This window comes from Glycine soja, chromosome 13 (assembly GCF_004193775.1).
Source record: "Glycine soja cultivar W05 chromosome 13, ASM419377v2, whole genome shotgun sequence".
Taxonomy (NCBI): domain Eukaryota; kingdom Viridiplantae; phylum Streptophyta; class Magnoliopsida; order Fabales; family Fabaceae; genus Glycine; species Glycine soja.
The window spans coordinates 19728865-19745627 of record NC_041014.1 but is presented as its reverse complement, the minus strand read 5'-3'; the positions used below and the strand labels follow the sequence as shown (position 1 = coordinate 19745627).

General features: G+C 32.1%; 1 protein-coding gene across 1 annotated transcript; it reads left to right on the top strand.

Moving 5' to 3' along the window:
• The first annotated feature begins 1133 nt into the window (after positions 1-1133).
• On the top strand, positions 1134-4050 carry LOC114382536 (F-box/kelch-repeat protein At1g22040-like). The gene is made up of 2 exons (XM_028342023.1): positions 1134-1193; positions 2329-4050. The coding sequence occupies exon 2, from the start codon at positions 2340-2342 to the stop codon at positions 3765-3767; it is 1428 nt and encodes a 475-aa protein (XP_028197824.1). The 5' UTR covers positions 1134-1193; positions 2329-2339; the 3' UTR covers positions 3768-4050.
• The last annotated feature ends 12713 nt before the right edge of the window (positions 4051-16763 follow it).

Below are 16763 nucleotides of genomic sequence, written 5' to 3'. Positions count from 1 at the left end.
ATAACTTCTAGTCTTGCCATACTTTGATATTCTAAAGGCATGCATGTTCAATTGAACATGCTTTTGATAAAGTTGTTTTTTATGAGCAATCTTTGATCATTTTGAGCTCCTAACTTCAACATACCCATGAATGATGCCTATCAAGCTTAATTTATTCTTTTAGTTATTTGTTCCAACATACCCCAAGGTGTGTGTAAAACATAACCTTTATGTTTCATTAGCTTCCACCAATCTCTATATAAATTAAATATAATAGTGTCTTGGCGAATTCTCTTCAAGATACAATGGAGGTTGATATGATTTGTACACACGTCAACCGTATCATCAATGTATTTTACATAATAATAGTTTCCTTAATTCTACCAAGGAAAGGAAGGAAAATGATTTGGATAAAAAAATATGATATTTCTATGTTTATGTTGTTCTTTTGTGAACCCTAAAAATATTTTTTATATATAAATTGGTTCTATTTATAGACCATATCATGTTTTTTAGAAAAAAATTAACCTTTCAATTACATAAAACAAATATAATAAAAAATTACTAGTATTCTTGTATTGAATTTTTTGGTATAACTTTTATACTGACTTTTCTATTTATTTATTTATTTTATCTCATTTGATCTAAAGATGAGTAGTTCATGAAGGTATAAAATTATTTCGGTTAACTATGTTTTTTTTTCTCAAACTTTTTAAAGTTCTTATTTTTAGTTTTTCAAAAAAAAAATTTGATTTTAGTCTTGATGTTTATGTTCGTTTTCTTTTCTCGTCCTTGCCGTTTAAATTTTTCATCGTGTGCTGACAGTTGAAACTTTAGACCAGAAGGATAAAAAAGGAAAACATCAAAAACTAAAATCAATTATTCTTTTTATTGAGGTACTAAAAATAAAATTTTTAAAAAGTTTAAGGAGAAAAAAATATATTTAACCCAAATTATTTTCAATCAAATATAGACAGTACAGAAGAAGACAAAATTGAGATCAATTATACACAATAAGGTGTAAAATAAAAGCTTCTCTGGCGTAATGACCTACAAATGAGGGTGAAATATAAAATGATTTTTACTTTACTTTAATTAATTAATATATTATTGTTAGTGTATATAATGATTTCTTAGTCACACTGACTCACACACCACACCACACCACACAAGAGAGAGGAAAGAAGCAAGCAACAGACGGTCCCTTCTAACCTGTACATCCTTTTTCTTCTTCTTTTTTAATATTAATCACTTACTCAATTCTCTCTTAGTTTCTTCTTTTCCCATATGTTCTGTTCTTCGATTTTTTAGTGTGAAAAAATAACTCGGTTGTGGGTGCTTGAAGTTTCAAGCTTATTCGGTGGAAAGAGTTTCTCTTCAAACCCGTTCCTTCATTCATTTGGTTGAGTTTATTTTTTTTTGTCATTTTTTAAGTTAATTTTCCAAATATACTAGAAAAAGAAGTTGGATTGTGGGGATGTGAAAAAATATAGTGGTGTAGAGTTGTATCTGTGCAACTAGTTTCAAAATTTGTGTTTATTTTGGTTATTTGGCCATCACAATTCACAACTGGGTTCTCTGCAATCTGCACAGTTTGATTTGATTTTATTATTATTATGAGTGATGCATCACTTTTTTTTATTGTTAATTTGGTGGGTGAAACTACCTGCACAGATAAAGCTGAAACTGAATCAACACATTAATACATATCTGATATTTTAAAATTGAATTAACTAATCAAGAAAGAGAGGGAAAAGCACACTCATGAAGCCATAAAATGGTGAAAAGCGTGGTTCATGTGAAAGAGGGAGGGGCTGGAGTGTACCTAACACCCATGTAATTTGGTTATCTCTGCTTTTGTCATTTTGAGGTGTGCAGGTGTCATATTAATTGGAGGGTGTTTTTATTTATTTATTTTTCAGGAAAGATTATATTGTGTTCTTCAACTATGTTTTCTTGCAATTGTATGTAATTTCTTAGCCTTAGGAAGGCAATTCTGCAATTTAAAGCCATGTCAAGGAGGGACTATTTGATGTTTTGTTATTTTATTGTATCAAGCAATGGGGTTGTTGCATGCTTTTATATATGACTTTCTGGCTCTTTTGTTGTTATCATGCTTTCTCTCAGTGTTAAAGATATTTGGTAGATGAATGTTTCTAATTTTCCTGTTCTGAGTTGTTTCTGCAGTTATTTACTTAATTGTTATGTTCATTAGATAGTGTATTTATGTTAACTTCTAGTTCTCACCGAGCATGCTTGTTATCCTACACATGCTGGATGCTTCCTATGCCTTTAGTTTTACAGCAGCTAGGGGCTGAAGTCAATTTTTCTAACATGTATTTGATGCAGATATTGAGCTTATGGGTTCTTTGTTTAGTATGGCTAATACCAAGGCCAATCAAAGTGAGTCTAGTGAAATCTCTCCAAACGAGACCAGCAAGAGGCAAAGAATGTCACCTGCCTCTGTTGAAGAATGTCCAAGACTTATTCCTAATCTCCCTGATGAGTTATCCCTTCAGATTATTGCTAGACTTCCTAGAATTTGTTACTATCATGTAAGGCTGGTGTCTAGGAAGTGGAAAGCGACTATCACGAGTTCGGAATTATATAAAGTAAGAAAAGAGCTTGGAACAACTGAAGAGTGGCTATATCTGTTGGTTAGGATTGGACAAAATAAACTCTTATGGCATGCTCTAGACCCCCGTTCTCGAATATGGCAGAGACTTCCTATTATGCCTAGTGTTGTTGATGAGGAAGATTCCCAAAAGGGTTCTTCTGGGCTTTGGATGTGGAACATGGTAAAAGGTATCAGAATTGCTGAAATTATTAGAGGTCTGCTTGGACAGAAGGATGCATTGGATGACATGCCCTTTTGTGGTTGTGCTTTTGGAGCTGTTGATGGATGTCTTTATGTTCTAGGTGGATTTTCTAAATCTTCAACTATGAAATGTGTATGGCGATTTGATCCGATACAAAATGCGTGGAAGAAGGTGAATTCTATGTCTACAGGTAGGGCTTATTGTAAGACAGGAATCTTAAATAACAAGCTTTATGTTGTTGGAGGGGTTAGTCAAGCTGGATTGATTCCTCTTCAATCTGCTGAAGTTTATGACCCCTTCTCGGATACATGGTCCGATGTACCTAGTATGCCGTTCTCAAGAGCCGGAGTCCTGCCCACAGCTTTTTTGGCTGACATGTTAAAGCCTATTGCCACTGGGTTAACCTCGTACAAGGGAAGGTTATATGTTCCCCAAAGTTTGTATTCATGGCCCTTTTTTGTTGATGTTGGGGGAGAAATATATGATCCTGAAACAAATTCATGGATGGAAATGCCAAATGGAATGGGTGAAGGGTGGCCAGTTAAGCAGGCAGGAACCAAATTGAGTGTTGTAGTGAATGGTGAATTATATGCTTTTGATCCTTCAAATTCTGTGGATAGTGGAAGGATCAAGGTATATGATCAAGGAGAGGATGAATGGAAAGTTGTTATTGGAAAAGTCCCTGTATATGACTTTACCGAATCGGAGTCTCCATATCTATTAGCTGGTTTCCATGGAAAGCTTCATTTCATCACAAAAGATGCCAATCATGATATTTCTGTTCTGAAGGCTGATCACTGCAGTAATGTGGATTCTTCACCATCAACCTCAGCACCTCAATCACCCAAATACATGGAAGATGAATTGTTGCGAGAATCAGCTGAAACACATGAAGCTGTTTGGAAACTAGTTGCAAGTAAGGGTTTTGAGCAGGCTGAACTGATCAATTGCCAAGTTATTGACATCTAGACTGATACCAAGCAACAAATTTGACAGCCAAGATGTCAGTTTACCGTAAGTTATGCATCATAATGGTGAATTCTGTAATAGTTTGTATTTAGTTAATATTTTTATCTCAGGTAAATATGTCCCATAGAAATTTTCATCTTTAACAATGATCTGCTTGTTGCTAGGTAAATAGTCAAATTTATCAACAGCAGAATAGTATTTTAAACTATTCACTCTGTACTAGAATTAACATTTAAATGGGCAAGTAATGATACTTGCAGAAATTTAACATACTCTCACACAAGTCATGATTTGCATCGTTTCATGATAGCTTCTATATGATTCAAGTTGTGCACTTAATTGACATAATATTTGCTGCTATCACCTACTAATGTAGAGAAATTTAAATCAGGCATTTCTCTCCGAAATCTGACATATAATAAAGCCACACACTATGTAGATGTACCCAACTTATCAGTTTGTTCGATTTAGACATGTTCTTGCTCAAGCGATTTCCAACAATATTGTCTGTCCCCTAATAATAATTTAATGACTCGAAATGTTGAACCTACTTATGGAACGGGAAATGTTTAATATCTCTATTATGGGATGTTCATAGCTGCTAACATTCATATTGAGATTTTTTTAAAGCAAGATATTATGTATGGGATAGAGGGGACAGGAGATCTGCGTCAAACCGACAGTGCTTATCTGCAAGTATCTTGGGATTTCGTACCCAAAATGGGTTGCGTTATTGGGTTGAAATATGCAACTCAGCCCAATTTGTTTTTGAGGGTTATGCAGGCCACTCGTCAAATTGAACCTGTTTTGTTTTTTTAATTGTGGGAATTAAACATGATACCAGATGATTTATGAACTTATTCATCCTGTTTAATTAATTGTGTTAAACTCCCTTAGTAAATTAAATATGTTTTTGACATCCCTATGTACGTTGCATAGGTCAATTTTAATATGTAAATTTTATGATTATAATTTCTTATCATAAAAAAATGTAAAAAATTATTCACGTCATATAATTGAAATGAATAACAATCTATATATATATATATATAATAATAATAATAATAATAATAATAATAATAATAATAATAATAATAATAATAATAATGATAATAATAATAATAATAATAATAATAATAATAATAATAATAATAAGAAAATATTCATATAGTAAGAAATACAAATTATACATGAATTTATAAACATAATAAAATATACAATATGTATGCTAATAGAGTGAAATCCACCCATTAATAAAAGGTGAATGGAGAGCATTTACATGAAAGTGAACATGAGAGAGTAGAGATACGGATGCAGATGGTTTTACATGTTTATATATAGAGAGGGATGGGGCTAAATCTAGTGGAAAGGAGTTAAATTTGATAGAAGAGATGATCACATTTAGACTTAGTGATTAATCATAACTTGAATATGATTGTTTTTAAAAGAGGATATCCCCTCTGGTCTTGATTATAAGCAGAAAAAGATATCATATTTATTAAAAAGATTAATTAATTTCATTAAATTGTATAATTTTTAATTAAAAAAACACTTTTATTAAATTATCTTTTATTAAAATTTGATATCAAACATAAAAAAGTTCTTAGTCTTATTAAATAAAAAATATTTTGGAAAAAGTTTCACTAAACAAGATATATGTAAGTGAGATTTACTTACATTTGAGACCAACAAATACGGCTTATAATCAAGACTGAGATAATTAATTATGGAGAAAAAAAGACTTAGCTCATTGAAGGAGCTTTTAGATATCACAAAGAGTGATACATCTTATTAGTCATCACATTTCTAAACGAGAGCAAATAGGTTTAATCGGGGAGTGCATCAATAATGGTAAACCATTTATTAGTTTTCATTACTGTAGTGAACAGGGACGAATTTGCCGGGGGGATTTAATACCCTATTGATGAAACTTTGAATTGAATTCTCAACCCCTCATTGAAATGCATGCGAAGCATTTAGTTGCATACCTACATATTAGCCTTTAAATATTTACCTCTAGTTTCAAATATAAAAAAAATAAAACACATTTCTTTTTTAAAATTAATTTTTTAAAACTAATTTTGCCTTATTTAATGATTGTTTTGAAGGATCTCCTAATTATCATATCAGATACGAAAATATTAGATACGAGATAGTCATGAAGTTAAATTTATCATATCATCGTTGTGTATATGCATATATGTATTAGAGGAATGCCGAAGTATTAAATGTCAATATTAAGATTAACTCAATTATTGTTTTTGCCTTTGATTCACAACTGCATAAGGATTTACAGACAGAAAATATGTTAGTAAATATTTGTTTTATAATTTAAAATTTATAAAAATATGTTACTCATTTTGTTTTTATAAAATAAACTATTTATTTTAAAATTTGTTAAGTAAAATTAGATTTTTTTTATATTTTGTAAGATTTTGCTTTAATGGGTGAATGTAATTTGTTAGGTATTCGTTAGTTTGTTTTCATATTTGTAAGTTGTTATGTTTTTTTTTATACAAGTACATCAAGGACATTTTCTTTTTAAGGATAATTTTTGCGCACTTCAACTTAGGCTAACAAAATTTTTCCTCTTGAATTATTTTCCTTTATGTTTATTGTATGATATAATGCATGGTTGATTCATGTTCTGAAGTTATTTTGCTATTGTTGTTTAGTTTAAGACTTTGCATTTTCTTCTCATTTATTTCTTTTATTTTATTTTAATTTTCTAATAGTCTTAGAGAGAAAAATCATTTTCTTCTTGCATAGTCTTTTCTACACTTTCTACATTAGCATCCTGTTTTATCAAAATGTGTGTAATGGATATAATTGAGTTTCTTTCTAGTAAGCCTAAAAAATTAATAGATGAAAATGTAATGTATTATGCTCCATTAAAAATGTTTTGATTATATTATTTCATTTCTTTAAATTTTAACTTAGTGGGAGATTGTTGGAAAATATTTTCTTATAATTTGAAATTTAAAATTAAAATAAATTTTCTTTATCAATTATGTTTTTTAAAGATAAAATGCTTTTAGAATTAGTTTCCGTGAAAAACTAAAAGCATCCCACTACTTTCATTCCTATGTTAGAAAGCTATCTTTTACTTGGTCAAATTCACTTGTGAATTACAATTCTTTAAAATTAGGAAGTTTGTTGTTTGGTTTTTATTTTCTATTGTTTAACGTTATTGTTATTGCTGTAAGTATTTTGTTGATACACGTTGGTGACTGGTTACCTCTCTATATATAACTCATTGCTAAAAAAAAAATAAACATGTGAAAATACAACATACAAAACAATAAAATGAACACTTGGGTGAAACTTTATATTCTGCATGTCATATTCTTAATAGAGTACCTTATAAAAAAATTGAAAAAAAACCCTTATGAGCTATGGAGAAAAAGAGAACCAACTCTGAAATATCTCAAAGTGTGGGGTGTCTTAATAAAGGTTAACATCCTTATTAATAAGAAAAGAAAAATTGGACCAAAAACAGTTGATTGTTTGTTGGATATTATTTGCATAGTACTACTTATAGATTCTTGGCTATTAATTCAAAAGTGTCTGAAATTTCTAATGGTATTATTATGGAATCTAGAGATGTCACTTTCTTCGAAAATGTTTTTCCATTAAAAAATAAATTGTCTAAATTTGTTTGTGACACTTTTTGTTCTAATTTATCATCTTGTAGTAATGCTAATAAGGACATTGTTTTTGAACCTAGGAGAAGTAAAAGATCTAAAAAGGTTAATAATTTTGGTTCTGAATTTTGCTTTTTTCTACTTGAAGATGATCCTGAAACTTATGGTGAGACCATGAGGTCTATTGATGCACATTTTTGGGAAAAAAACTATTAATGATTAAATGAGTTCTCCTAAAACTAATAAAAATTGGATTTTTGATTCTTATGAAACAAAATCAACAAGTGATTATGTCTTTACTTTAGCTGGTGGTGCAGTATCATGGAAATCTGCTAAACAAATTATTATTTCACGTTCTACTATGGAAGCAGAAATTATTGCTTTAGATATTGCTACTAGTGAGGCTGAGTTTCTTAAAAATTTGTTATGTGATTTGTCATTATTGAATAAGCCTATACCTCCTGTTTCAATGTAATGTGATAGTCAAGTTGCTATATCTAAAGTTACTAACAAAAATTTTACTAAAAAAAGAAGACACTTAAAAGTGAGAGTTAAGTCTATCAGAAATTTGATTTCTCATGGTGCCATTTCTCTTGACTTTGTCATGTCAGAAAATAATATTGCAAATTTTCTTACAAAAGGGTTGACGCGTCAACAAGTATTTGAGTCGTCGAGGGGAATGGGACTAGAGTCCATTATTTAGTTACAACAATGAACATCCGTCTCTGTGGGATTGGTGATCACATGAATGGAGTTCAATGGGTAACAACGAAATTGCTTGTTGACTAAAGTACACCAAAATAAAATTTTGCGGAGTTGTTCCATTTCTCATTCCTTTGAAGAGATGTATTATAAATTGTAACAATATTAAGGTTGAGGTATTTATATATGTGTATTTTTTGGTAAAAAAAATACCTCTTAATGAATCTGATGACAATTATTGTAGGGGTGGAGTCACAAACCACTATTTGAGGATTCACCTAGTGAGTGTGGTGGTGGGGCTGCCACTGTGAGATATGGACTAATTTGTAAGTGACACTTACGAAACAAGATATATGTGCAAGGCCGTGTAATGTCGTACCACTGATTAGAACCTAAATGAACGTCAACATTATAGGGATTGTGTATTAAAGTCCGGTTAAAGAAGGTGTAGTTCAAAATAATTAAGTCATTACATTTTCTCGAGTGGAAGTTCATAAATACTAGGCATAAAGCTCACACCCGAAAGGTTCCTTATACCGAAATACAATATCACATGCTACTTCTTTTATGTTTCTATACAAATTATATTTTTAAAAAAAAAATAGTTTTAAAATTTTAAATTATGTGGAGGGAATGTTCGTAAATATTTGTTTTAGAATTTAAAATTTATAAAAATATGTTACTCACATTAATTCTGTCTTTATAAAATAAACTAGTTATTCTAGAATCTGTTACGTAAAAGTAGATTTCCTATGTTTTCTAAGATTGTGCTTTAATGAGTCAATGTAATTTGTTACGTATTTGTTACGTTTGTTTTCATGTCTGTAAGTGGTTACGTTACCTGTAAGTTGGTTTCCAATGGCCAAATTTTTGTTGTTGCATAAGGGAGTCTATGCCTATATATATGTCTTTCCTCTTTTCTGAAAAACACACAAGCAGAACAACAATTTGATTTCTTTCTCTCTAAATTTTTCTCTTCATCTTCTTATAAAAACTTATTTTTGAGAGCAAGAGCATTGTTAAGGTTCGAGGATCCTTTCGCTGAACACGATTTTGGGAGAGGAGTGCAATCAGATTTTTCTACCAGTGCAATAAAGATATTTTCTCTCTAAGGATAGCGTTTATGTGCTTCAACTCATACTATTAAAATTCTTCCCTTGAATTATTTTCCTTTATGCTTATTGTATAATATAATGCATTGTTGATTTATGTTCTGAAGTTATTTTGCTAGTGTTGTTTAGTTTAAGACTTTACATTTTCTTCTCATTTATTTTTTTTATTTTATTTTAATCTTCTAACACAATAAACCTCTCAAAATGGGCCTAACTAGTTGGGCTCTGTCCATAAGATTAAGAATGACTCAGACATGGACTCCCATTAGGTGGAAAGGGAGCAAATGATTAAATTAGAGTTTGAACGCATGAATTAAACATTTTAATTTTGTAGATTTATATATATATATATATATATATTTTACTTTATAAAACATAATTTAATTTAGTGTTTTAAATATAAATTTAAAAAAGATTAACTATTATTCGTGATTTGAGAGACAGTATTTTTGAAATAAAAGACAAAAATTGTTGACATACATGAAATAAAAGACACCCATCTGGAAGTGGTTCCCAGTTCGCATCCCCAGCATCAATATGTGAATTTTGAAGCCAGTTTGATGCATAGATTAAATCAATACTACTTGATCTCAACCTTTTTGGTTGAATTTTAGTTAATAAGATTCATTGCATTGCATCGACGGAGAAATTAATTTCTGGCCAATTCTCATTGTCTACTCGCTGTACTCTAAATTGTCATCCACCAATAGATTATAGAAACATTTTTGTTTAATTGGGAAATGATTTTCCGTCACTAACTCAAATGATCCTCGCCGCTCAAGCCTCAATGGTAAGTAAAACAGAGTAGCATAATTGCCAAATACCATTTTCCGGTACAATAATTGCCAAATATTAATTCAGGGAATTACAACAAGTTCATTCCATTTCACAAAAATGGGAGGGTATGCAATTATACATAATAATGACAAAAAGAAAAAGAATAATCTCTAGTACAGATGAAAAATTGAAAGAAACATTAATTAGTACTTAAAATGTATAAAAGCCCAACATCGTCAATCATGAATTGGCAGCAGCTAGGGTTTCGTTGTAATCTGAAATTCGAGAATTTTTCTTGTGTTGCTGTTTGGAGACCCATGAGAAACACCCACTTGATGTTTTATCCTCGGAACCCGTTTTGATAGTAGAAATCTTCATGTTGGAGTTTTTCTCTCCCTCTTGTTCTTCTTGTGCTATCTTTTTCATTTTTTCCTTGTATATCTTCCGTGTCATGTATGCTTCAGCGAGACCAAACCCTGGCGTAGCCATGCCCAGATAAATTAGAATTATAGGAAACAGTATGATATGATATCAGATATGGAAAGCTTGTTTGTAGCAAGAAGAAGAATGATGTGGTTGATTTATATAGACTTGTACAGGCTTGGGGAGCAAGGAAAAAAAAATAGTGGTCCAACCTCAACAGTGAATTTTGTTGTTTTAAAGTCGTCGTAGGACCATCATTTAGCAGCGTTTTTCCTTTTGGAAATTGCTTCAAGGTACAAATTAAATTGTGTTCGCCATATTACCTATGAATGAATAAACGTACCGTGATTCTCTTTTGCTTCTCTCTAGTTGGATTCCTTCTTTTTTCCTATTCTCTCTCTCTCTCTCTCTTTTTTTTTTGTGTGTGAAATCTTATCCTAGTAAGCAGCAGTGTTGTTTTCTTTTGCCCATTCTATTTTTCTTTTGAGAGACTTGTTATTTAATTTAGCAAATATTATTTTTCTTGCTCGCTAATTCTGATGTACATTAGTTAATTAATTGGAATCTTAACTTTATTGTGCATTGGTCAATTTAATTCTAAGCATTAAAAATCAAATGGACGGATGATTCTCAATGATTTGAGAATCAAACCGAAGATGATTAATTAAGAAAGTGAACTACGGGAGCTGGTTCTGTGGTATTTTTATTATATGCACACACTCTCTCTAGATTTTTTCCAATATACACCATTTTTTAGTTTTATTTTCAATCTACACTTGTTTTCTAATTGTAGTTGGAAGTCGAGTTTGGCCACCCCGACTTCCGTAAGTGGCCTTTTTTTTTAATTCAAAATTTTATAAAATATAAATATTATTATATAAAATTTTGTTTAATTAATTTTAAAATTACTTATTTATTTAATTAAATTTTATAATTTTGTTTTTAATTAATTTTTTTAATAAGAAAATGATATTATTAAATATAATTATTTTTCTTTTATTATTTAATTAATTTAACATATTTTTTAGGTGAATATTTTTTTTAAATCTGAATGTTGTAATATAATTATTACTAATATAATTATATTTATAAATATAATTAGTTTGTTTATGTTATTAGATTTAATTAAAAATGATAAGACTTTTTATTTAACAATTTATTTATAGAAGAATATTATACTGCATTATCAATAAAATACTTATACAATCACACTTGGTTAAGGAAAAACTTAAGATGAAGATAAGTTAAGATAATTATTTCTGTTATGACCATGTTGTCGACAAATTCCATATTTTTTTTTACTTTCTCGTTCATTTTCGTCTTCGTCCATCTCAGTGGGAATGCGAGTTGAAATGGGACGACCATTTGCAGTCCTCTTTCTCCTTAGATCAGGACTCCACTGATCTCCTTCATATTCTTGCCACATTAATTCGTGTGGCAATAAACCAAAGGAGTTGTCGTAAACGTGCAAAATGTGTTGTAAAGTGAATAACTTCGACGCATAGTTCATGGGATCAACATTGACAGATTTACAGGCAGTCATGACGTGAGAACACAGTAAGTGTTTAGCTTGATATTCACCACAATCACACTTTTGGGATTGTAACATTACTCTAAACCTTTCAGGTGGTCTGGGTGTTTGAAGTGGGGATTGAGTCTCTGTTATAATAAAAATATGATGGTGTCTGTCGAATTCATTTACAATGTGTGTATTAGATTCTTGTTGACCACTATTCAATGCATCAGAGACGACTTCAGAATACTGTGAGCCGAAGTTGATCATTGTCTAAGTTTGTTGACCTCTAATAACAAAGAGTTGTGCGGTCTTGAAATACGTCTCCTCAACCAACGATGACACCGACAAATGTCTTGTATTTTTTAACATGGAATTAAGAGACTCGGTCAAATTGGTAGTCATATGTCCCCAACATTTCCCCTCTTCGAAGCATTGTACCTAATTTTGTTTGGGTAATTGATCAAGCCATTCAGTTACACTTGGCTTATTCGCACGTATATCCCCAAGATGTCACCAGTGCATCTTCTCCGTGTATGCGTAACATGTAAATATTCAATCAATATATTACGTTATAAAATTTGATTGAAAGTAAAGTTTAACGAATAAATAAAACAAATTCTCACCAGCCAACATCAGTGGTTTCTTTAAATATTTGCAGTTTGAGTTATCTCGAAGAAAGTTTTGTGCAATGTGACACAGGTAAAAGAAATGAGATGTGTCCTGAACCCATAAGTTACTTGGGTTGTTATAAGCACTTATAATTGATGGGTGTTTGTCTGAAATGAGAGAAATATTAATTTGCGGAGTAACATGTGTTCTCAAATTCTTTTGAAAAAAATGCCAGGCTGATGTTGTCTCCCCTAGTACAATGGTGTAGACAATTAGGAAGATATGGTTAGCTCCATCTTGTGTGATAGCTATCAATAGTGTGTCAGTATACTTCCCGTAAAGTCATGTACCATCTACTTGTACTATGGGTTTGCAATATGCAAAACCATTAATGCATGGACCAAATGACTAAAAGACACGTATAAACATTCTTTTACCCGGTACAATTTCTCCTCCCTCATACACGGATTCTATTTGAGCAGTGACCACAGTCCTGGGAACACAAGATTGCAAAGCTCCCAAAAGTTTTGGCAGTTTGGCATATGATGTGGAAGCAATGTCTTCCAAGGTTATTTTGATGATTCCAAAGAATCAAGAGTTAAGCAAATTCCAAAGATTCAAGAATCAAGTTTCAAGAATCAAGATTCAAGAATAATCAAGATCAAGATTCAAGACTCAAGATTCAAGAATCAAGAGAAGACTCAATCAAGATAAGTACTAAAAAGGTTTTTCAAAACATTGAGTAGCACAAGAAGTTTTCACAAAATCATTACCAAAGAGTTTTACTCTCTGGTAATCGATTACCAGAAGGTAGTAATCGATTACTAGTGTTTTGAAACGTTAAGATTTCAAATTTCAAGAGTTACAACTTATGTTTAAACAATTTTAAAGTATTTTAAACTTGTGTAATCAATTACACAATACTTATAATCGATTACCAGAGCTTCTAAACGTTTTAATTTTCAAAATACAAAATGAAGAGTCACATCTGTTGATGTGTAATCGATTACACCTTAATGGTAATCGATTACCAATAACTGATTTTGAAAAATACATTTCCAAAAGTCACAATTCTTCAAGTGACTTGTTTCTGAAGATTTTTTCAAAAGTCACAACTTTTTAAGTGACTAGTTTTAAAGAAATTGCCAGAGTCACAAGCTTTGACTTGAGTCATCAAGAGATTATAAATATGTGACCATGGCATGAGTTTCAATAATGACCAATCATCAATCATCTTTGAATCATCTATTTTTCAATCTTTTTTCAACATCATATCTCAAACATCTTTCAATCGATCTTTCAATATCTTTCTATAGAATTTTCTGATTTATTTCTCTTCATCTTTCTAAAAGTTTTTTATCAACACTTTCTCTTCCAAGAAAAGTTCTTTGTTCAAAAACTTGTGCTATTCATCTTTTTCATTCTCTTCTCCCTTTTCCAAAAGAATGAAGGACTAACCGCCTGAATTCTTTTGTTTCTCTTTTCTCCCTTACAAAAGATTCAAAGGACTAACCGCCTGAGAATTCTTTTGATTCTTCCCTTCCCCTTAAGCAAAAGATTTCAAAGGACTAACCGCCTGAGATATCTTTTGTTTCCCCTTACAAAGATTCAAAGGACTAACCGCCTGAGAATTCTTTGTCGCAACACATTGGATGATACATCCTTTGTGGTACAAGTAAAGGGTACATCTACTTGGGGATTGTTATACTGAGAACAAGAGAGGGTACATCTCTTGTGGATTAGTTCAAGTGCAGGGTACATCCACTTGGTTTTTTCAAAGAGAACAAGGGAGGGTACATCCCTTGTGAAAATTTGGCTTGTAAAGGTTTTTACAAGGTTGAAAGAAATCTCAAGAACCGCAGGTTGCTTAGGGACTGGATGTAGGCACGATTTGTGGCCGAATCAGTATAAATCTTGTGTTTGTCTTCTTCTTCCCTACATTTTTTAATTTCCACTGTGTACTTTTAATTATCACTTTTACTTTTGGTTAAGTTTCTATTTCTGTTCTTTACTTTCTTAACTTAGTAGTAAAAGCCTATTTGAATCTAGTAACATTAAGAATGATAGATTTTTAATTAGTCAAGACATATTCATAATTAATTCAACCTCCCCTTATTAATTATTCCGAGGCCACTTAATCCAACATATGATTCTTCCCAATTTCCATAAATCATTTCCAATGCTCTTTGCTTTGCTAACCATGTGTTCTTGTAGGATGGGGTATAATTCATGAACATTTTGATCTCTGCAATCAACGTCTTGATGGAGACGGTTGGGTATGTTTTGACAATTGGTTGGATGATCTGTGCTATGACGTGTTTGTCGAGTTACCGATGATCTTGTCTGAGCATTGGCGCGAGACAAGTGTGCTGACCTCTGATACTCTTGATAATCCATTTGTTATGCCTCTTTGAATTGCATGCACCCACGTTCCATGTACAACCATTTTCATGTAATTTACACACGAAGTTTAGCCTTCACTGGCCAGAGTAAATTGTTCTACAATCAAAATGATTTCTGATGTTGTATTCTTTGACTGCTCGAATACATTGTGCTTTTTCATCGAAGGCCATGTCAACCTCGAGTACACCGGTTGGTGGTTGTACATGGTGTCGATCAATGTAGTGTTGTAGGTGGTCAAAGTTCAAGTCTACTGGACACCTAGGTTGGTGATATTGCAACGGAGGTGACGGAGGTGTCGTTGGTTTACCAACACCCTCGTCATCGCTTTAGTCATCACTTTGGTGATTGATGTGATCAAAGAACTGTTGATCCTCATCCTCACTAAAATCAACTATGTTTTCGTCATGAAATTGTATAATGTGATCTTCGTTAGTGATGGGATATTCATTTTGGTTTGATGTTTGCGTTTTTGGTTGTTGTGAAGGTGGCATAAAAGGGGATGATGGATGGTTTTGTTGGTCAAATGAGGTTTGCTGGGCATAAAAAAAAGAATCATTTTCGGATAATAGTTGTGTGTATGAAGTATGAATGTCAAAGGGGTTTTGTGTTTCAAGGTTGTTGTATGAAGATACTGGATTATTGAGGTCTATGTTGTTGTAGGGTAACTGTTGTGGAGGCGGTAGTTGTAGTTGTGGACATGAGGATTATGGAAACGATGGTTGTGGTTGAGGAATAAGGTTAGTAACAACATAGAATTTGACAAAATGCAATTGTGGATTCTGGAGAATTGTTTCCATCGCGTCTCTGAGATCGTCATTGTCGAGTAGTTGTGCTGAAATATAACGTGTCTGACCCTGATGAAATGAAATAGGGACACGGAATAACAATTGTGAAACTTTTTCAGTTGCTCGAGTAGAGAGACGATTGTTAATTTTTCAAATGAATTGTGTAAACGTAATAGAACAAATGACGTAAATAAATATTGGGTTCACAGATGTGTACATTGATCCTTGAACTGGGTCGTTTGAATGTGACCATTATGGTGAATGATGGTCGCAATTTCTTTAGGTGGAGCCATGGTGGTGCTTATAGGATATGAGTGGAAATACTTTGAGAAAGTTATTTTGTGTGATATGTTGTTGTCAAATAGTGATATTATATATAGGCTGAGAAAGTTTTGTCCGAGAGTTAAGGGCAAAGTTAGATTGGAAGGTTAGGTGAGAGAGTTAGGTGAAAAAGTTAGTTACGAGGGTTAGGTGACAAAGTTAGTTATAAGGGTTAGGTTAGAGGGTTAGGTAGGAGCGATAAGTGGCAAAGTAAGGTAAGAAAGTTAGATTGGAAGGTTAGGTGGGAGGGTTAGGCAGCTAAGTTAGTTGCGAGGGTTAGGCGGGAGGGTTAGGTAGGAAATTCAGTGCATGTGAGTGAAAACTGTGCAGCTGCGGAACAGTGTACACATATGAGTGAACAGTGTGCAACCCCACACATTAATGTACATGACAGATTGTCCATTGCATAATGAGTGTTGACCGCGGTGTTCCGCATCGCATGCCAAGGTCACGCGGATTGTTCAGAAACATGTTAATGGGGTAAACATACGCATGTGAGTGAACAATGTGCAACACCACACATTAATGGGGTTGTCGGTGCATGTGAGGGTTAGGTCTGACATTGCTCCGCATCTCTGAAATCATGCATGAGTAGACTATTATTATTGAAGTAAATTGAAAATAACAACTTCAAAGCATACAACAACTACAACTACATAATAAAGACTGAGAAAAACTTAAACGCAATACAACAACAAAATATG

Coding starts and splice junctions, on each gene's coding strand:
- LOC114382536 (XM_028342023.1), top strand. CDS start 2,340: ATGGGTTCTTTGTTTAGTATGGCTAATACCAAGGCCAATCAAAGTGAG.